At 40.1% G+C, this 19,984-nt stretch overlaps 1 protein-coding gene across 1 annotated transcript in view; it reads left to right on the top strand.

Annotated features, from left to right (window-relative positions):
- The window catches only part of IQGAP1 (IQ motif containing GTPase activating protein 1), a 53,291-nt gene that overhangs the window by 17,764 nt on the left and 15,543 nt on the right, over positions 1-19,984 (top strand). The window contains exons 6-24 of the mRNA XM_032699693.1: positions 345-412; positions 1,380-1,493; positions 1,878-2,056; positions 2,729-2,819; positions 3,327-3,490; positions 4,570-4,654; positions 5,709-5,872; positions 6,242-6,402; positions 6,936-7,060; positions 12,151-12,314; positions 14,998-15,088; positions 15,425-15,592; positions 15,959-16,101; positions 16,443-16,613; positions 17,461-17,544; positions 17,643-17,714; positions 17,807-17,876; positions 18,632-18,840; positions 19,704-19,859. Of these exons, the coding sequence (XP_032555584.1) occupies positions 345-412; positions 1,380-1,493; positions 1,878-2,056; positions 2,729-2,819; positions 3,327-3,490; positions 4,570-4,654; positions 5,709-5,872; positions 6,242-6,402; positions 6,936-7,060; positions 12,151-12,314; positions 14,998-15,088; positions 15,425-15,592; positions 15,959-16,101; positions 16,443-16,613; positions 17,461-17,544; positions 17,643-17,714; positions 17,807-17,876; positions 18,632-18,840; positions 19,704-19,859 (2,479 nt within the window). The remainder of the gene's footprint in view (positions 1-344; positions 413-1,379; positions 1,494-1,877; positions 2,057-2,728; positions 2,820-3,326; positions 3,491-4,569; positions 4,655-5,708; positions 5,873-6,241; positions 6,403-6,935; positions 7,061-12,150; positions 12,315-14,997; positions 15,089-15,424; positions 15,593-15,958; positions 16,102-16,442; positions 16,614-17,460; positions 17,545-17,642; positions 17,715-17,806; positions 17,877-18,631; positions 18,841-19,703; positions 19,860-19,984) is intronic.

The following is a 19,984-nucleotide window of genomic DNA, read 5'->3' as shown; positions in this document are numbered from 1 at the left end:
CCCTGGAATGTTTGGGGGTCTCCACCGCTGGCAATACTCAAAAGCCATCTGGACGTGATCCTGGGGAACTCGATCCAACGTGACCTGGTTTGAAAAGGGAGCTCGAACAAGACAAACTTGAGTGTGCCTTTCTGGCCTCAACCATTCTGTAATTCCCTGAAGACTTCAGTGGTGGACCAGTTATGTTCAGCTGAGGGGGGAAGAGGGGAGTCAGCTCACCCACTTGATGATTATCAACTGTTACATTGGCTTACTTGTCCTTGAATCTGTTCTAAAATTGTATCATTGTCAGAACCACACAGAAAAATTACTAGTTCTAATTATTTGCTTATTTTTTTTTCTAGCCTGTACCTTTTCAAACTGGGTCTTGCCCCCCAGATTCAGGATTTATATGGCAAGGTAGACTTCACAGGTAAAAAAAACAAACAAAAAACCCCCAACACTCCTGTGCTGCCTTTATCTCATACCCTACTAGATCAGTTGTTGAACTGATTGTTACTGTTTATACCCTAAATGCAAATTAAATTAAACATTAATGGCTATGAGGACTTCTAATAATTTAGGAAGAAGGTTTAATTTGGATGCTTCTGAGCCAGGGAGCTATAGCCATCAGTTCACTAATCACTACTTTTGCAAATAACAATGTCATAACTTTTTTTGTTGTAACAATGTCACTGTTGTAAGATGCTTAAGCCTTGCATCTATCCTCTTGGGAGTTTTCAGTTTTGAACTTGGTAAGCAGTTCTAACCTCCTGTGACAGTTTAAACTAGAGGTGCCATTAGCTGAAGAAGCGTTTGCCAGCTGATCGGCTGCAGGAGATGCCAGCACAAAGTCTCATGTTCACATGCCTCTTCAAGGTTTCACTTCCTTAATTTTTGCAAAAAGTGTCAAATTCTGTGTCTTGCATTAGTGATGTTCTTGCCTGAGGGCATGCATCAGATTTAAAAGGTATATAAACTTTATTTCCTAGCGTATCTTGGTACCCTCTGTTCACTTTTCTCAGTGTAGTCTCTCTGTGGGGAAAAAGAAAATCCTAAACTACTGGCTGTGCGTTTTCCTGCTGGCAACCACAGTTGAGGTACCTCAGAATGGAGTCTGTTTCCAGCTCCTCATGAGAGTCTTGTGTTGTTTTCTAGTGAGAAAGACTACAGAATATTCCCATATGAGTCTCTGGGAAAAAATGTAGATTTAAGGAAAGTGTGCAAAGTGTCTTACTAGTTTTCATTTATTTGTTTCACTTACTGAATGATATTCAAAGTATTATTTAAATGGTAATTGCAGTCTATTGTAGTTACCTTAATTTTTTTTTTAACAACAAATAGTATAGCAGTGCTAATGTATTTAAGCCTGTGTAACACTGTTTTAATGTATGTTTCAGAGGAGGAAATCAGTAATATGAGACTTGAACTGGAGAAGTATGGTATTCAGATGCCTGCCTTCAGCAAGATTGGAGGAATTCTAGCAAATGAGCTTTCTGTGGATGAAGCAGCATGTAAGGAAAAATAGTGTTTTGTTTGATTATTCAAATCAGCAGATCAATTAAGTGTTGGTTTTAATGCCCCCTGTTTTAAGTCTAGTACAGTCCTTTTGATAGGCCTTTTGGAAGACTGGGAAGATGTTTTTGTTCTTTCTCTTCTGTATTTTTTTTTCTTCCTTCTGGAACATGATTCAACTACTTAAAGTATCATAACTAGAAAGCAGGCTGTTGTTTTTTTTCTGGAACACAAAGCCATGATGAAATGAGAGGTACTTTGTTAATTCTTTTGCTTTCCAGTTAGTTTCCAGATAATTCTTCTGCTCTTTTCAAATAAGTTCTCGATTTTTAACAAAGCTGATTTGTTTGGTACTAACTGGCAGACTTTGACTTGTTTTTCAGTACATGCTGCTGTCATTGCCATTAATGAAGCAATTGACCGTCAGGTTCCAGCTGACACTCTTATGGCAATGAAGAACCCTAATGCCATGCTAATAAATCTTGATGATCAACTGGAATCCACTTATCAAGACACACTCTACAGAGCAAAGCAAGACAAGATGGAGAATGCTAAAAATAGGGTAGCTCAGTTCTTTCAAGCCGTCTATTTGCATGCATTGCTATTTTGTATTGCAGTGTAAAATGGGGGGAATTCGCAGAGTGTGTGTTACGGTCCTGTATGTATAGTGTTAGGTGGACTGACTCCTGGTGGTATTCTAGTATGTTCCCCAGTAACCTGTCTTCTTATTATAGGAGACAGGCAGCAGTTGGCTGTGTTAGTTTGTTTAGCTGTCTGAAATATGGACCGCATAGATACAGATTTAATTTAATCCTTTTTATACTGGGGATGCATCCCTCTGTTTTCACACAGTATAGATGTGTTTTCCTAACAAAGAAATGAGCAAAATTGACTGATGCTCTTGGAAATGAACCGTGTTGTTTTAGAACACTGTATAATGCAAGCCTAGCTCTGTATACTGCTTTCCATGTTCTGGAGCTCTACTGTGTGTTCATATAGAGGCATAACATTGAAATAAGGTGTTTCTGGGCTGTTTGTATCCGAGTTTGACTACAGTTATTTTAGATGTGTTTACATATAGGACTTTTTTTTGGAAGCATAGAGGTAGCCTGTCTGTGACCTATCACAAGCTCTATATAGGTAAATAGTTTTCCTCCCTGACTTTTTCAATTAGAAGGTTTGTGAGGGCAACGGGAGCTGTAGAAGCACTGATTAGTTTTTATTTCATCTTCAGATTGCCTCAGAAAGTTCAGATAGAGAGAGAGATGTGTATGAAGAACTTCTGACTCAAGCTGAGATTCAGGGAAACATCAATAAAGTGAACAGTAGGTATCACGTTAAAGTAATAGTCTTAATTAAAATAGTACTTCAAAACGATATCTGTGCTCCTCTTTTTCTGTAATGCTGACCAAATTTAAAGGCAGCTCCCCTGTTTTTGAGGTTTTTTTTGTTTGTTTGGTTGGTTGTGTGGTTGTTTTTGGGTTTGGTTTTTTTTTTGGGGGGGAGGGTGTTTTTATTTTTGTTTGTTTTTACTCATTATTAGTACATAGTTGTAAGCTTAATTTACTCTGATTTCTGTTACCCTTCCTTTTGGAAACGGATTGTCCATGTTGCTGACCCCTCCAGTTCTTCATCTTGAATAATGCATGCTATTTCCAACCATCAGACCGTTTTTCAAGTACTGCTTCGTAATTGACTCTAGAAGTCTTCCATTTGATACCTAGCTTACTATCTTATCAGGTCTAAGGGTATTTCTTTCTGAGCAGTAGGTTACATAAATGACGGGACTTCCTTATTTCACATTTCTCTCAAAACTCTTTTACTGTTGCTAGCACATGCAGCCTTATCAAAGGTTGACCTAGCTTTGGAACGAGGAGATGCATTAGCACTGTATGAAGCTTTGGCAACACCAGCCCTGGGACTCCGAGGATTGCTACGAGAAAATTGTGACTGGTATTTCAAGCAGTTTTTGAGTGATAGGCAACAGAAACAGGAGGTATGGAAAAGTGTAGATTACCCTGATTCGTTAAGTTTTTGCCTGCCTCTGCCTTTCACTGTACCACTGTGTACTAATCACTTGCTATATACCTGCATTGCAGTGTAGTGTTGGTTAGAAAAAATTAGTGCTGAGAGATGGAAGCATTCAGTAAGCATATCTGCCATTTAGGTTTTATGTCTGCGTGTGAAAGGCCAATATAATGTTTGTATGTGTGTGTATATATAACTAAAATACTTTGACCAAACCTTAAAATACTAACTTGTGTGTGTATAAAACTGTTATAATTAAGGTGTGTCCTCCCTCATTTTACTGTCGTCAGTGTCCAAATAATGTGGATATTTGTGTTTTGTAAACACCTATCAGATAAGCATAAGCTACTTTCACTGTGGAGAATATGACCATACACCACTTGTAGGCGTGGCGCTTAGGGACATGATTTAGTGGTGGACTTGGCAGTGTTAGGTGTACAGTTGGACTCAATGATTTTAGGGGTCTTTTCCAACCTAAATGATTTTATGATTCTGCCCAAGTTATTCAAGCCCTCTTGCTCCCTGGTGACTCCGTCTCACGTTCTTTTTGTACTTGTGTGGTACCATATAATCCAAGAAGCGTGTATGTATAAGCCAAAGCTGCGTGTTGTCCATTTTGATGTCTTGTTAACTCTTTAGTTGCTCAGAGGTAAAACGGAACATTAGTTAACAGGTCTCTTCATGGCAAACTACACAAATTTCACATCAGCATGCAGCTCATGTATGGGGAGTCTTTTCCCACAAAATTATGACCTTTGTTTTAAATATTTTGTAATTTTGGAAGCTGGGTCTTGCTTTTAATTATGTTCATGAGACTGCACTTCTAATATAAGAGGGGTCAGGTTGTACACATATGGTCTTTTAGCATCTTAATTGAGAATCTGGAGAGTAATTTCTGGCTTCCTTACATATGTGGCATTCTTTGTTTGCAGAAGCTATATTGCATTAGAATATTTTAAGTTAAAGCAGAGTACTTTTATTGAGGTATTTGAAGTGAATAAGGTGACATCATTTCAACCTCATGGTTTATATTTCTTTTTTCTTTAGGCTGGCCTTACAGGTCCTCTGCAGAAGGAAGAGTTGCAGTTGGGAGTGGATGCTGCTAACAGGGCAGCACAACAGTACCAGCAAAGTGAGGATCAGCAGGAATTATTGCAGCAAAGTGACCATGGGTGTGATCAAAAGAATGAGACAGCACAGTATTTGGGTCTATTATGAGTGGTCAATACAAATGTTCTTTAAGTACTTTACAGCTGCTAAGAACATTAGAGAGATGGTTACCCTAAATATTTGTAGTATCTTTTATCCAGCTGTTACAATGTGGCTGGAGATAACAGCATATAATTTGAAATATAAGAAACATGGAATTTTTGCTTCCACCTTAAATAACCGCTTTTTAGAGAATGCTTGCATGAATTTTTGTGCTGCGGATCAGTGAAGAAAATCTGGATCGTTCCAAGAGGTGTGAAAGCTAGATTATGTACTGACCACTCACATAAATCTTCCTTGATTTGAGCTGCAGAACCTTCAACTTGTTTCTGAATATCAGGATGCAAAGAAAATGCAGATCATGATGGCTGACTTACTTTTGATTGATGCTTCTGGGACCATGCAGCACTCTTGCTGTGCAGGAGCAATTCAGTCTGTGATAGGTAGAAAGGACTCTACTAGAGATTTGAGGAGAGAGGGTTTAGAATACAAGGGGAAAATAGTGAATGCTGAATTAAGTAGCTGGCTGCCTTTGAAGTACCTTACTTGTTCAGCATGAAGGTCTGTGTTTGTTTACCTACTGTGCCATTTGAAGTTAGACAGGGTGTACCCACGATGGAGTGCCTCTTACTGCCTTGATCAGGGTAGATGTGAACAGGAAGAGAAAGTTGGTACTATTCACCCACTGAAAAATTTGCAATGGGGCTTCTTACTATCGCAGTACTGAAATGGTAAAACAGTCCTTTGATAACCAGACGAAAAGGTGAACAAGTGTTAAACGTGAGCGTTGTGTTTTTAATTGTCTTCAGTAACAGAAGACTAACCGGGGATTAATGGATCAGAAGGCTTGACTCTTTCTCCACAGTTAGGGGTATTATTCTTTTTCTAGTTAAGTATCTGAGTAGGATGAAAATGCTGTTACTATGGGGGTCTGAACTGTCTCCCTGCCTTATTCTGTATGCTCTTTGAACTTCTAGAACTAGCAGCAGTAGCCAGAATTAATTCAGCAATTCGAATGGGTGATGCTGAGAAGACTGTGGCAGAAATGATGAATCCAGAGGCCCAGTTACCAGAGGTTTATGCATTTGCTGCAGATCTTTACCAAAGGGAGCTGGCTACCTTACAGCAACAGAGCCCTGAAGTAAGTATCACCTTCTCTTTATTTCTGGAAGTTGGCATGGGTCACCGGGTGTACCTTGTCTGTTCTGTTAAATGCATTCTCTGGAACAAACTTGTCTTGAGTCTTCATGGAACTGCTTTGGTGTTCAGTCTGTTCTGATGTGGCTTAATCCCTAAATCTTGAGCTACTTGACCCTGTAAGGTTCTGCTTTAATCTCTTACTTGGTGTTCTAGCTTTGTTTACAATACTCACCTTTCTGCTTCATTGTCATAAAGGTTGTCCCTTTGCTTTGTAACATGTCTGTTTTGACAGCTGCTCTGTTGTTTTCTGTTTGCGGCAATAGTTTGTATAGGGCACAGAGAATTAATTTGCTGTCCTCTTTGTATGCAGGGTAACCTCACCCATCCAGAACTGTCTGTTGCTGTTGAGATGCTGTCTTCTGTGGCCCTGATTAATAGGGCTTTGGATTCAAGGGATGTGAATACAGTGTGGAAACAACTGAGCAGTCCTGTCACAGGGCTTACAAACATTGAGGATGAGAACTCACAGAGGTGGATATTTCAAGCAATCATATCTGTTCTTGATGTTGCTTATATTCTGTGACTTCATGAATTTTTTTTCTCTTACATTTTACGTTGTTTCTACATTATTTATTACAGTATTGATTTAATCTCTTGTCTCCTGCATCTTGTTTTTGCAATTACTGTTTCTTACTGGTCTGAGTTCTGTGCTGTCACTCAATGCTTTCTCATGGATTTCACATGAAAGCCCCATTGTGATACCGTTAGGTTGTCACTAATTCTTACGCCAGCTCACTCACTGTTTTCTTTGCCCTGGACTGTTATTCAGTGTTTTAGTGCTTTTCTCTATTTGGCAATTTTGTTTGTTTGAACCTACTTCACATTTGGGCTGAGCATCCTGCACACAGCCTTTCCTCTTTCTCCCCCTTTTCGTATTTGTTCTAGTTTCAACCCTCATGTTACCTCTCCCACTTTGTGTACCAATTCTCATGCTGTGTTGTGTGTTCCCTGGCCAGCTTGTTGTGATGTGATGTTTATTGGGTTTGGGTTTTGTTTTTTGACAGATACATCGATGATTTGATGAAGCTGAAGGCTCAAACAAATGGAAAAGGAAATGAATTTATCACGTGGAATGATATCCAGTCATGTGTTGATCATGTGAACAAAGTTGTGCATGAAGAACATGAAAGTAAGTTTTTCTGCTCAATTCATGCTAGACCGATCCTAGCTTATAAGGAGTGCTGAAATTAGGTGCATGTCAATACAAAAAGTTATTGATTGACTTACAGTTGTGTCGTATGTTAGATGTCTAGAAAGGTCTTATTTCTGAACAAGACTTAGTGGTCTGTAATACAAAAGTCTTGATTGCAGGACTGCAGGCAGTCAGGAGTGTTTGTGGTATTGAAGTCAGTATCTCAAAACTGTTTATTAATCCTTCCAGTGTAAATTTCAACCCTTTTTTGGATTGAAAATGCGTTTTCTGATGTCAGTGTCTAGGATTTGTCTAGAATCTTCTAATTTTGTTTCAGTCCCTGTCATGGTTTGAGATAGCCCAAATTCCAATTCCCTAGCTCCATCCCCCCTCCCACATCTCAACCCAATGTGAGATGGGTTTTTTTCCAGACAAAACACAACCAGACTCAGAATGGGGAAAGGGAATATATTACAATGACTATACAAATAAATACTACAATACATTATACACACGACTACAACTATCTCTACCATGACATAAGTATTTACAATGGATCAGATCTCTTCTCCCCTCCAAATAAAAGTCCAGGAGGGAAAGAAGGACAGATCCCTTCCAGTCTCTCAGGGCAGCAGCTTCTTCAGAGTAGCAGTCACTAAGCAGCAGCATCTTCTAAGGCAGCAGGTTCTCTCTCTCTTCTGTCTCTTGCAGCAGCTGATAGCTGGATCTCTGCCAGCACACACGAGGGGGGTATCCCCCTCGGCCACTCGTCTCTCCAAACGAGTGGTCTTCCGTGGGCTTCGTCACCCCAGACAAGGTCGTATCACCACGTCATATCACGAAGCACAGGGGGTCTTCGTGACGGTCTGGTATCTCCAGGAGATTTAAGCTCCTTGCAGGGCCTCTGTGCCCTGTCTCAGGCTGCGAGCTTCTTTGTAGCTTGCAGCAAGGGAGGGCCCTCAAGGCCAACCTCCCACACCGTCCTGGCTGAGCTCTCAGGACGTCCGAGCCTCTCAGCTCCTCTCTGCAGTGCATGTTGCACTTCAAGGCTCTTTCAAGTAAGAGTCTATCAACTTCCTCCTTCCAGGAGGTCTCAAAGGAGTTTTGGGGGGTCTGGTATCAGTTCTTACCCCCAAGAACTCTGTAGAACTCAGCTGCTGACTCTCCTTCCCTCAGGTCTCCTTCCAGGAGTCCCTTCTCTGGTGCTGCATGTCTTTGTTGCTTCTTCGGTTCAGTTCTGGCTGCTGCTTTCTCCGGCCACTGCCACGGCCACTGCCCACGATGGAGAAAACATCTCCCAGCATAACTATAGGCACCTAGCCCAGCATTATGCTGTTCCAGGTCCCCACAGGCCCCAGCTGGGGCTGGGGGCCGAAGCCCCCCTGTGGGGCTCAGAGCCCCTTCCTCGTGGCTCACAACATGGCCACCTTCTTCTAACCTCAAACTACAACTCTTCTCTTCCGGTCTGGTTGTGATATGTTTACATTTTTTGCAGGAGCGCTCATTGGACAGAAATTCAAAACTTCCAGGGGTTTCCACCCCTTGGGGTCTACCACTTTTCTTATCCTCTGGGGGAAAACGAAGTCCAAACCACTACAGTCCCCCAAATTTAGTGAAAGCTAGTGTTACCAAAATCTCTCAGTTAATTGTAGCCCATGCTACAACTCGGAGTGCTCAATCCTCCTTCCTAATTTGCTGCGTTCAGTAGAAGATATTTTTCTTGAAGTCTTATTCTCTCTTTGACTGCAACTTTGCCCTGTTCAGATTTTCCTCTTCTTCCTTTTATTCCTTCTTTTGAATGTGCTTTGGCCTTTTTACCTTTGCAGTATTTAGTGGAAGTTCCACAGCCTCAGTCCAAGATCCTCTACTCTTTATCTGTGGGTAATTTGACCTGCATATGCAAGATAAGCTATTCACCTTTTGTCGATGACTTTCAGGTCTGTAATGATACTAGATGCATTTCTATAGTGGATGAGGAGCTTGAATGAACAACAGAAAGATGAGTTTATTTCCAGGTCTTATTCTCAGTCCTTTAACTCCTGGCTGTATTAACACTACTTCCAAATTACAGCTTCTTTGAACATCAGTATTACAAATACTGCACCAAATAAACAAGCTTTTTCAGTTACTTATATTCAGTGATAAATCAACAGATACCCAAGAGAGTTTATTCTGAAATGCTTTCAGTAGCAGTTCCACAGCTACTTATTGTTTTTGCTTAAAACATTTGATACAGCTTTTTCAAAGAACATATTATCAGTTTGGTGCCATTCAAATTCTAAGTTTCAGATACTGGGACCTAAATCTCAAGTTAGGGCTGTAATGGGGAATGCTGATCTTCTAATAGGTTCGTTACTTTGTTTACTGTTAGTTCCATCAGAACATTAGAAGCTGTTATAATACTGGTTTTAACACTATGTATGCCTTCTTGCTGTTAAAACCAGTATTATAAAAGCTGAAATGACTGCTAGCTGACATTCTGACTGGTAAGAGAAGAGTATGCTTGCACGGTTGTTGCCTTTTGATATGAAATATTGATAAAGTGCAAAAGAAAATCCCCTACTGGAAGATGTGCAAAATCCCTCAGAAGTTACAAGCGTCCAACACAGCTCACTGGTGGGACTCTAGCTCTCTGGGTGTGGGGAGCATTTGAGCTCTCACCAGGAGCATGATGCCAGAGTTAATCTTTCAGATGTACCGTGTGTGTCGTGCACTGCAATTCACACTGCCCAGTACTCCATTGCAGGGCTTATTGACCTGGAGCATGGACACTTGTTTCTTTGTATTTATGTAAAAGGTGTGATCCAGGAGTCACCACTAATGCATTGCACTCACAGACATTTGGTCAGTAGCCCTATATTGAAGAGAACAGGAAGAGGTGTAGTGTATACATACATGTACAGTGCCAGGCTGGATGGGGCTTGGAGCAACCTAGCAGAACGTGTCCCTGCCCATGGCAGAAGAGCTTGGAACTAGATGATCTCTAATGTCTGTTCTGTGCAGCAAGTGCAAGTAGCAAAACTTAAGTACTCATGAAGGAAAGAAATTACTGATGCAAGCTGAAAATTGTGAATGTTAACCTAACTTCTATGCCTCTAGCCCTACATTTTTTAAATTTCTATTTTTCAGTAGTATTTATGTTAATAAGTGTCTTTTAGCAGTGATAAAAGACTGGAACTTAGCGTAATTATGAACATTTCAGCAAAACAGAAAATATGAGTAATTCTTCTTTTTCTACTGCAGTATTAGTTGATTTAAAATCCAGAGCAGAGATAAAGGAGTCCTTGAAAATAGCAGAATTAAACAATTCTTAGGTAGATCCTTCTGAGGTTCTGTTTCAGATGGTTTTAATTTTCTATTTTTTTTCTCAGTTTCATTAAGGGATCTTAACTTTTGTTGATGACCAGTACTGAAAACCTCCTGGGTATCACTTGTTTTCAAGCCATCTGTGTAATATTTAGCTCAAAAGCCTTGCATCGTAAGGCAGGAGAGATTTGTCACAAGTGTGGAGGTGATGCTAAAGTTTATGTTTTGCACTGAGACAAGCAGGTGTCTTCTGCCACTCCTTGTTGTATGCTTGGTGACTTGTGTTTCACCTTGGAAAGGTTATACTCTAGAGAGGGTTAAGTTTTAAATTAAAAGCCTCCTGTCTTGGTTAACTTGTTTCCTGCTTCTCCAAATAGACACTAGGTTTCCTGTTTTGGTCACATGAGCAGATTTGTTAAAACCACACAAACAGGGACCCACGCTGTGAATGCACACACCGGTGCTATGTTCGTAGTATGTAAGAGATCACAGTGCAGTTCTAATAGTTTATGCAGTCCCAACATCCTGTTCCTTTTAACACTCCTTATGCTGTAAAGAAAGTGCAGAAAATCCTGTAATGAGATAAATTTTTCTTCTGGGGAATTTCTTAATTCCTTGGCCTGTTTCATATATGCCCTTATGCAAAGATACTTTTTATCCCCTCTCTATGAATACGTTAAATTAGTCTGAGAAGGTCCTCAAGATATATGACCATATATATTTTTCATTTCCACTATGCTTGTAAATAGTGTCAAATTAAAAAATGCTTTCCAGTGAAGAGCTGTAACATATTGCTCTTCCATGGAATATGCCATGTCCACACTAGCATACTAATCAAAGAGATTTACTGCTGAGGTTCTATGCCCTTTCCTGAGTTATCGTATCTGGTTTTTGGTAGGAACCATGCTATCATTTTAGCGATACGGTTCTTGCAATGTCCTCAACATGTATTTTTCTCTGATTGCTACTCTGTCCAAATGTAACCACTTTCCTCAGATGTTCTAGTTTTTGCATAATCTTCTGTTTTGTGAGTCTTTCTTTCACAGAAGAATCACAAATCTTTGAATACAATAACCGAAGCTGGAAATCCTCACACTGAGTCCTTTCTTTTTCCTAAAAGATCTCTCTGTTCTGAGATCAAACCATGATTGGATCCTTCTTTAAGCAGGGAATTGAACTAGATAAATCTAGGATCCATCTCAACCTGAGTTATTTTGTGGTTTGCAGGAGATTGTTGCTGTAAATAGGACATGTATGATGTACTGTTTGCATTTAGCTAACTGTAAGGTGCATCCACATCTCTGATGATACAGCTAATACTACATACATCCTTAATAAAAGAGTTTTCTAAAATATGAAGTTATCGTATTTTTAAATTATATTCCATGCAAATCTTTAGCTTTCTGTGAAAATTTCTTTCTGGATAAACCAGAGCCTTGGAATATTGTAAACTCTGGCCATTCGGGCTTTGATAATTCTCTTCTAGTGGCTCGGAACTGTGTGTCTGAGGACTCAAATTTTGTCCCTACCTGTGGTCTCCCTGAGTGATTTTTTTCTTTTTAACTTTATTTTTTTAATTACCATGCCCAGGAATTATGACTACTTTAAGGTGGAGAAATAGTCTTGCTTTCTTTACTAGTAAATAATGTCTTCTGTTAAAAATATTGCGGTTCTTGGCTGATACTTGGTTTAGGAAGGACTAACTGCACTTTTCTTCTGAAGCAATTATTGTTGACCAAAAATGGAACTTTGTCTTTCTCTCCCTATGCCTTCCTCCCTAGGGATTTTGGCAATTGGTCTTATCAATGAAGCTCTGGATGAAGGGGACAGCAAGAAGACTATTCAAGCCTTACAGATTCCTGCAGCAAAATTGGAGGGTGTAGCCCCAAAGGTAGCACAACATTATCAGGATACGCTACTTCGAGCCAAGCGAGAGAAAGCACAGGTGAGTGTAGTTAAATGGACCTCTTGAAAGACCTTTACATATGTGTAATGAAATTCTTACTGGTCTTGAAAATCAGGAATCAAAACTGGCAGTGGAGAGATGGGCATTCTGCATACCTTCAGCTGATCTTACCTGGTCAGTTTGGATCTTTCTGTATTAAAGAAAGAGATTTGCAGCTAACAGTATGAATCTTCATGAACTCTGGAGATAGGTGTAAGGATATTAAGTGCATGTGGTGGCTTATTACAGCTAATCCTGGGTCCTCAGTGAGATATGTGTTTTGTTTGCAGAAAAATAGTATCATCTGTTTCTGAAAGGAGACCATGTTCATTGCAGGAGTACTGAACTTCTGAATGCAAGTTTCCGGCAAGCTGAAGTATTTTTTTCTAATGTTCTTTATTAAATGTCATAGGCATAGTTATATATGGCAAAAAGAAAGTTTCTGAAAGTGGAAAAATCTGTTAAGTGATAAATTAGAAAAAACACGTGAAGCAACATACGTACTACTAGCAAAATGTATGCTGATGCCTGTGGCACTTTAATAGCTTATGATTTTTTTGAGCAGTTTTTGTCATTAACCAAGGACTTCTACCTGCTTGTACGTAGTTGCAGCTTTTACTAAATGAAAGGTGAAGATGGAGAGAGGAAGAGCAAGTTTCATCTTACAGATTTAAGAAAGGTGATGAGGAGTGTGCCTGTGTGTACTCAACTAATTTTTGAGTAGTAGGGATAGGACACTGAGTTTTTTTTCTCCTCTATTTACAAAGAAGTAGCAGACGTCTGTGGTTTCAGTGGCTTGAGAGTGTTTAGTTTTCTTTTTTCTGCTGTGGACCTCTTTGCTCTAGTAGCAATGCACGATTTTGTATAGAGACTAAGATCTGGATTGTCCTGAACACTTTTTGTTTGTTTGTTTTTGACTACAGGTAAACCCACATGATGGCAATAGCTGAAAACTCTATGCATTTCTAATGAAAATCATTAAGCAGCTTTCCCAAGGACCCTGACAGGGTTAATGTTTCTCAGGAACCCATTTTGTACTGAAGCATTTCCTCCCGCTGAGTCAGAATAAAATAATGAACTCTTTTTAGTGTGTGCTTAAACTTGTGCCAGGGTGTGCTGGTAACTTCTCAGCTGGCATGAAATTACCTTATTTAGACATAAAACAAGTAAAGAGCTTGTCCCAGCAGCATGGCAGAAATTTCCGAAATAGAAAGATCATGTTATAAAGTAACAATGTGGGGAAAATAATTATCATCTGAAGTCAACTGTTATGAACTAGTGATTTCTATACCTTGGGGCTGAGAGGGATTGTACTTCACCTCAAGACATTGTTCAGTTGTTTACGTGAATGGGGAGAGCTGTATGATACATGTTTCTTTTGTGATGAGGAGAAAGAGAAAAAAAACAGTAGACCTTGTGGTATGTTACACTCTGTGTACCTTGCAGAAAGCCTGCAACAGTAAAACTGTAGACGAGCACTGGATGGTTTTGGTAGTGTTTGGGTTGACTTCTGCTGGTACACAGTACAGTACAGTTACAGTGATTATTCTCCCCCACTCCCTGGACAGGACTTTTGCTATTGCTGATACTCTTGTGGGACTATCTGGCTTTCAGATGAAATCTGTCTGTGAAAGTCATGTTAAACTCTTGAATGAAGTATCATTTAAACAAGTTAGTTTCAAACTTGCCAGAACAGTGGGAAAAATATGGAGGGCATGTAAGGGAATGTTCATTTTCAGTCCGGCCTTAAAGCTCTTGAACATTGTAAGTAGTGGTTCTTTTGTGCAGAGTGATTATTATTCCGCACCAGAACTAAACGTTTCCTGTGTTCTGTTGTACGAGGAGAGCTATCAGAGGGGTGGCAGTTGCATCTTAGCATTTCTTTCAGTAGTTACCTACAGGAAACACCAGTGGGTGGAGAAAAGCTTATGCTTGGCAACTGCTAGGTCATTGTTCTTTATATATATTTTGAGACTTGCTAAACACTTGTCTCTTTCCTCTTCTCAGATTTCTTCATGTAACATGAGCTCATTGGATTTCCCAACCAAAATACAGGATACTGTGTGATCACTGCTCCTTGACAAGCAATCTGTTAAAATAAAGACTTAAAACATGGCTTTGACTGCTGTGTGTGTCCACCCACCTACGATACATGCAATGCTTTTTTGCTCTGCTAGTTTGTACAAGCTTGTGAACTTTTGTGGGCAGGGACAAGAGCAGCCTGATATGACATTACTTACCCAAAAAGTTTTTAGTTTCTGCACACAGATGCGCATTGGCAGCTCTGTGTAGTCGTGTTCTGTTGAAGGACTAACTTCTTGGGAAGTCATGTCCTCCTAGCTAGTATGGCTTTAGGACTGACCAGTACCGAGTCCCTGACCTTGTGTTCTCTCTGCTTATCAGAGTGATTCCATTGATAGAATTTCTTCTTCCTTCTATTTCCTGAAAAGAGTTTTTGACTGGGAGCAAGTATTGAGTTTGGTAGTGCCATAGTAGTCTGGTAGTCCTACGATACGAAGTGTGCATGATATCCTTGTATTGGAAGACTGAAATACTTCTTATTCCCTCTGATATGGGTAACTACTCTATTGGCTATTGTTGAGCATGGAGTATTTTACTTTGCAAAAATAGTGATACTTCTCTCCCCACACTGTGTATATTTTTCTTGTTCTATTCTCTTCAGGACACACAGGATGAAACAGCTGTACTTTGGCTAGATGAAATTCAGGATGGGATTCATAAGGCTAACAAGGACACAGAGGAGTCCGAGAGATGTAAGTATTATCACACACTATTGTTACTTTGTGTGTTGAGAAATTCTGATGGTAAATCAGCACCATACTGGGATTTGGGGCACACAAATTACATGCTTTCAAGTGCAGTACCACATATGGTTGGACACTCTGTATTGAAGAGGTCTCTATACTGCAAGTTGTCTGATTGTTTTTTATTTATATTTTGTATTTATATAGACTTATTTGTGTAGCACACAAACACCTCAACTATAAGAGTGTGTTCACATTGCCTTACTCTGTTCTGCCAGTGTGTGTTTGCTGTGAGTCACTGAGCCCATGAATGCCAAGCTAACCTGCTTCCTGGTGTTATCCAAGTTTCCTTAGGAATTCTGGCCATTAATGAAGCAGTAGATCATGGTGATGTTAGCCAGACCCTGAGTACCTTGCGTTCACCTGATGTGGGACTATATGGAGTCACTCCGGAATGTGCTCAGACGTACCAGCGAGAGCTGTCAGAAGTCAAGAGAAGAAAAATGGCAGCAGGTACACCTTCAGTAGCCTACTGTTAGTGAAATAAATTCAAGATTATTGTATGCAGAATTGGAACTGGAGGTAAAAAAGCCCCTGGGAAGAAGTCTTGTGTTATAGGTGGCAATTGTGGATGCTTTGTGAACTAATTTTTTTTTTTCCAAACAAGTGTGTGAATAGGCAGTATAATGTTCTCCACTTGTAGAATGTGTTGTGTTTAGGTAGCTCTCATATGAGGTCATTAGGGACTTGGAAACATCACTTCTTTTGCTTGGAGAAAGAAGCATCTGTAATGTGGATTTCCTAATGGTAACATTTATATGCGTGAGAGGTAAGACACTTGTCTAGTTTTGAGACTGACACTGCAGTTTCTGCTCTTAGGAGGCAATGGCAGTGAATGGGTGAAACACTGGGTGAGAGGAGGCTATCATTATTATCATAACCTGCGGACCAAAGAGGGAGGATGGGATGAACCAGCAGAATTTGTGCAAAATGACATACAACTGTCACGGGAGGAAATACAGGTAGGGTAGATAACAAATGCCCTTTCTCTGAAAAGTTGACATTCTTATCTTTCCCACCCTTAATGCAGCTCTGAGATAGAATGTTTCAATACCATAGTCACGTTAACAAGCTTAGTAACTCATTTGATTTGCTGGGCATCGTCAGATTGCGTGTTCAGAACTTCTTGTCCCATTTCAGAAAAATTTATCCTGTCACTAAAAGAGTACAGTGTCACTGTTTTTTTTGAAAGACAGCTTTGAATTTTCTTGTAAGCACAAAGTGGAAAGCTCATGTAACATCTTTCTTTTTGTATCTCTGTTTTCTTTTTCTAACTCTTCTTCCTATCATAACATGAATTCAGAGCACCATATCTGGAGTCACTGCAGCATACAACCGAGAGCAGTTGTGGCTGGCCAATGAGAACCTGATTATGAAACTTCAGGCTTGCTGTCGAGGGTATCTTGTTCGCCAGGAATTCAACTCAAGAATGAATTTTTTGAAGAAACAAGTCCCAGCAATCACTTGCATTCAGGTAATGATATCCTTTAATTATGTTTGAAACTTGTTCTCTGCACACAATTGTCTTTGCCTCATTTTGTAAATTATCTAAAGGCATTTCCTTTGCCAGTGAGCTTTGGTATATTATTTGCTTTTACGTGTCATGTATAGTCAGTAAAATCTTCTCACACAGGATTGGAGAGAGAAAAACTTATTTGAGGAAACTTTACCTATTATTTTTTTAACAAGTTTCAGTGTTTTGGAAATTTGCAGGACAGCAACAAAAACACCCTTTCTGTGGTGTTGTAACTGAAACGCATGCAAATGAAATAGTTGCTTTGCACCCTATTACCATTTTATTATTTGAGCAGTGTATGTTTGTTTCTGCTTAAGTAACACATCCTCTACCTGTATGTTTAACAAAACCTCCAAACCGACTCCTAGCTCATTAAAATAACACTCTGTCCCTTTAAGTGTAGTCCAGCCCTTTGCCTAACTTCTCTTCCAAGTGTCGATAGCAGTGATCTGCTCTGAAGGCTTAAAATGTTACATCCCTGTTCTCACCGGCAGCAGCATGTAACACGTGATCCTCTTGTAGAACAGTTTCTGTCAAATTGACTGTTTTGCTATATCCTTGATCCCTAACTGTGTTTCAGAAGGCCCAGAATCTTCATGGGGTAATCTCAAGTCTCTCATGACTGCAGTTGGGAAAACAGTTAAATGCCTCACAGAATGTATGTCTTGATAAGACAAGCATGTCTCCCTCATGTTTTATTTAACCAAAAGGGAAGTCAGAAGCTGAGGAACAGAAAGAAACTCAGATTTGTAACTACTTCTCCTTAATTAGAAAAGTAAAGTGAGCGTGCCTGTTTTGTTTTCAGTCTCAGTGGCGCGGCTACAAGCAAAGGAAGGCATATCAAAGCCGTTTGGATTACCTGCGAGCACAAAAGGACCAAGTAGTAAAGGTAGTGCTGGGACCCTGCTGACTTTTTTGATAAACCTTTTGGGTAGTGAACTTTGTAAGAAAAGTTTCTATCTGAGTGTTTTGGTTACCCTTTAATAGATTCAATCAATGACCAGGATGTATCAAGCCAGAAGACGTTACAGAGATCGTCTGCAGTATTTCAGAAACCATGTAAGAGGCTATCTTGTTAAATGTATTCTGCACCTGACTTTTGTACTCTTTCCAGAATGATGTCAAGTGTTTTTTTGTTTTTTAAATCCTAGATAAATGATGTTGTAAAAATCCAGGCCTTCATCCGAGCGAACAAAGCACGAGAAGACTACAAAACCCTCAGTAAGTATTGCCAAGAGGATAAAACTGATGTGCCTCGAATCTCTGTTTGCGAAGGATCATAGAATCATAAAAGAGATTCCTCAGCTTTCTCAGCCTGTCTCCATAGGAGAGATGCTCTAGCTCTCTGATCATCTTTGTAGCCCTCCTCTGGACTCGCTCCAGCAGCTCCACATCCTTCTTACGTTGAGGGCCTCAGAGCTGAACACAGTGTTCCAGGTGGGGTCTCGCGAGAGCGGAGTAGAGGGAGAGAATCACCTGCCTTGACTTGCTGGCCATGCTGCTTTTGATGCAGCCCAGGATGCAGTTGGCTTTCTAGGCTGCAAGTGCACGTTGCTGGGTCGCGTCAAACTTCTCGTCAACTAACATGATGTTGGTTGTGTGATCTATAACATCAAGACAGTTTTGAGGAGTGATTGGGATGAACCTTTGGTAGGGCAGTGCAGAAAGTAGGTAGTTCTTGAGGCTGAAGGAAAACTTGATTCTAGCTGTTGCTTTTTCTGCTGATATCTAGAAGTATAGGTTTGCAGTTAGCTTTGACAGTGTGGACTTAGCCTGTGCTGATACTGACTTTGTTCTTCTTTGCTTCTCTTATGATTTTCTTAAACAAGAAATGAAAAAATGTCAGAAGCTGTTTAGACTTACTGGTACTAATTTAGTTCTGGATGCTCCTTGATGTGCTGTTTAAACGTAGATAAGGCATATATTTACTTCTGTTTACCATCCCTTGATGTTTCTTTTTTCTTGCCTGTTTTTAGTTAATGCTGAAAACCCACCTATGACTGTGGTTCGGAAATTTGTCCATTTGCTCGATCAGAGTGACCAAGATTTTCAGGAGGAGCTTGAGCTAATGAAACTGCGTGAGGAAGTTGTAACCTTGATCCGATCCAATCAGCAATTGGAAAATGACCTCAATCTCATGGACATCAAAATTGGGCTGCTAGTGAAAAACAAAATTACGCTGCAGGTAAGAAATGTGCTTATGGGAGACCAGCTACAGATTGAATTGAGCCCAGTGGTAGTTAGCATGGAGAGCTTCTGGCTGCAGATGTCAGTTGCTCAAACCCAGTAGAAAACATTACCCCAGACTTGCAGTTTTTACTCCCAATACATTCTTAGTCCATTCCACTAATTTAGTATGCATCCCTAGGAAAAAAACTGTAGGAGGAGAAGAAACAAGACCTGAAGCTAAAAAAGGCAAACACCAGACTTTCTTGATCTAATAAATGCAACAGATTTTGTGTTTGAATGCTTTGATAACTCTGTTTTGTTGCTCCTTTGTGGTTAAACAAGTCACATACCACAAGCTTGCAGCAAGGGGGGTGACTTTGGAGGCAGGAGACATACTTGTGCCATTTGGTTGGTTGTTGGTTAAAGAAAACCCCCCTCTATCACTTGACACCAAAAAACCAAAAAAGACTCTTGCTGATACAACATTACCTCTTCTTCAAGCTGAAGTTCTGGTCAGCTTTTTGTGTGGTCCTGGATTTCGGTACTGTAGGCTTCTCCCTATGCAAAATCTCCATTGGTGTACCAAAATTTATCTTGGAAGGAAGCTGCAGTGCTTGACTGATGCTTGCAGTGAAAAATGCCATTGCCATCTGAGTATGTAGAGGCAGTGAACCAACTAAGTATGGAACAGGGGTTTTAAGTTGTAAGCCCAGAGAAACTGCTGTCTTAGCAAATAATGCTTCACTTTAATAACCCCAGGCATACCTTGACCCTGCCTTTCTACATCCAAGAGAAGTGGACTCTCAGATGCAACTGTTTTCCAATATTGCCTGTTAGAAACTTCTTAGAGTGGAATCTATACCTATTCTTTCTTTCCAGGATGTTGTTTCTCACAGCAAAAAACTTACCAAGAAGAACAAGGAACAGCTCTCTGACATGATGATGCTGAACAAACAAAGAGGAGGTTTGAAAGCATTGAGCAAAGAGAAGAGAGAAAAGCTGGAAGCCTATCAGCATCTGTTCTACCTACTTCAGGTAAGAAACTTTGTACACTGCTCAGTAACCTCTTGTCATGGAGGCTTATGTGTCTTAGCACAGTCTTTGCTTATGCGCTGTCATTTTCATAGAACCGTTAAGGTTGGAAAATACCTTTAAGGTCA

Source organism: Chiroxiphia lanceolata, chromosome 12 (genome assembly GCF_009829145.1).
Source record: "Chiroxiphia lanceolata isolate bChiLan1 chromosome 12, bChiLan1.pri, whole genome shotgun sequence".
Lineage (NCBI taxonomy): Eukaryota > Metazoa > Chordata > Aves > Passeriformes > Pipridae > Chiroxiphia > Chiroxiphia lanceolata.
The sequence above is the reverse complement of the archived record's forward strand: the minus strand, read 5'-3'. Positions and strand labels throughout refer to the sequence as shown.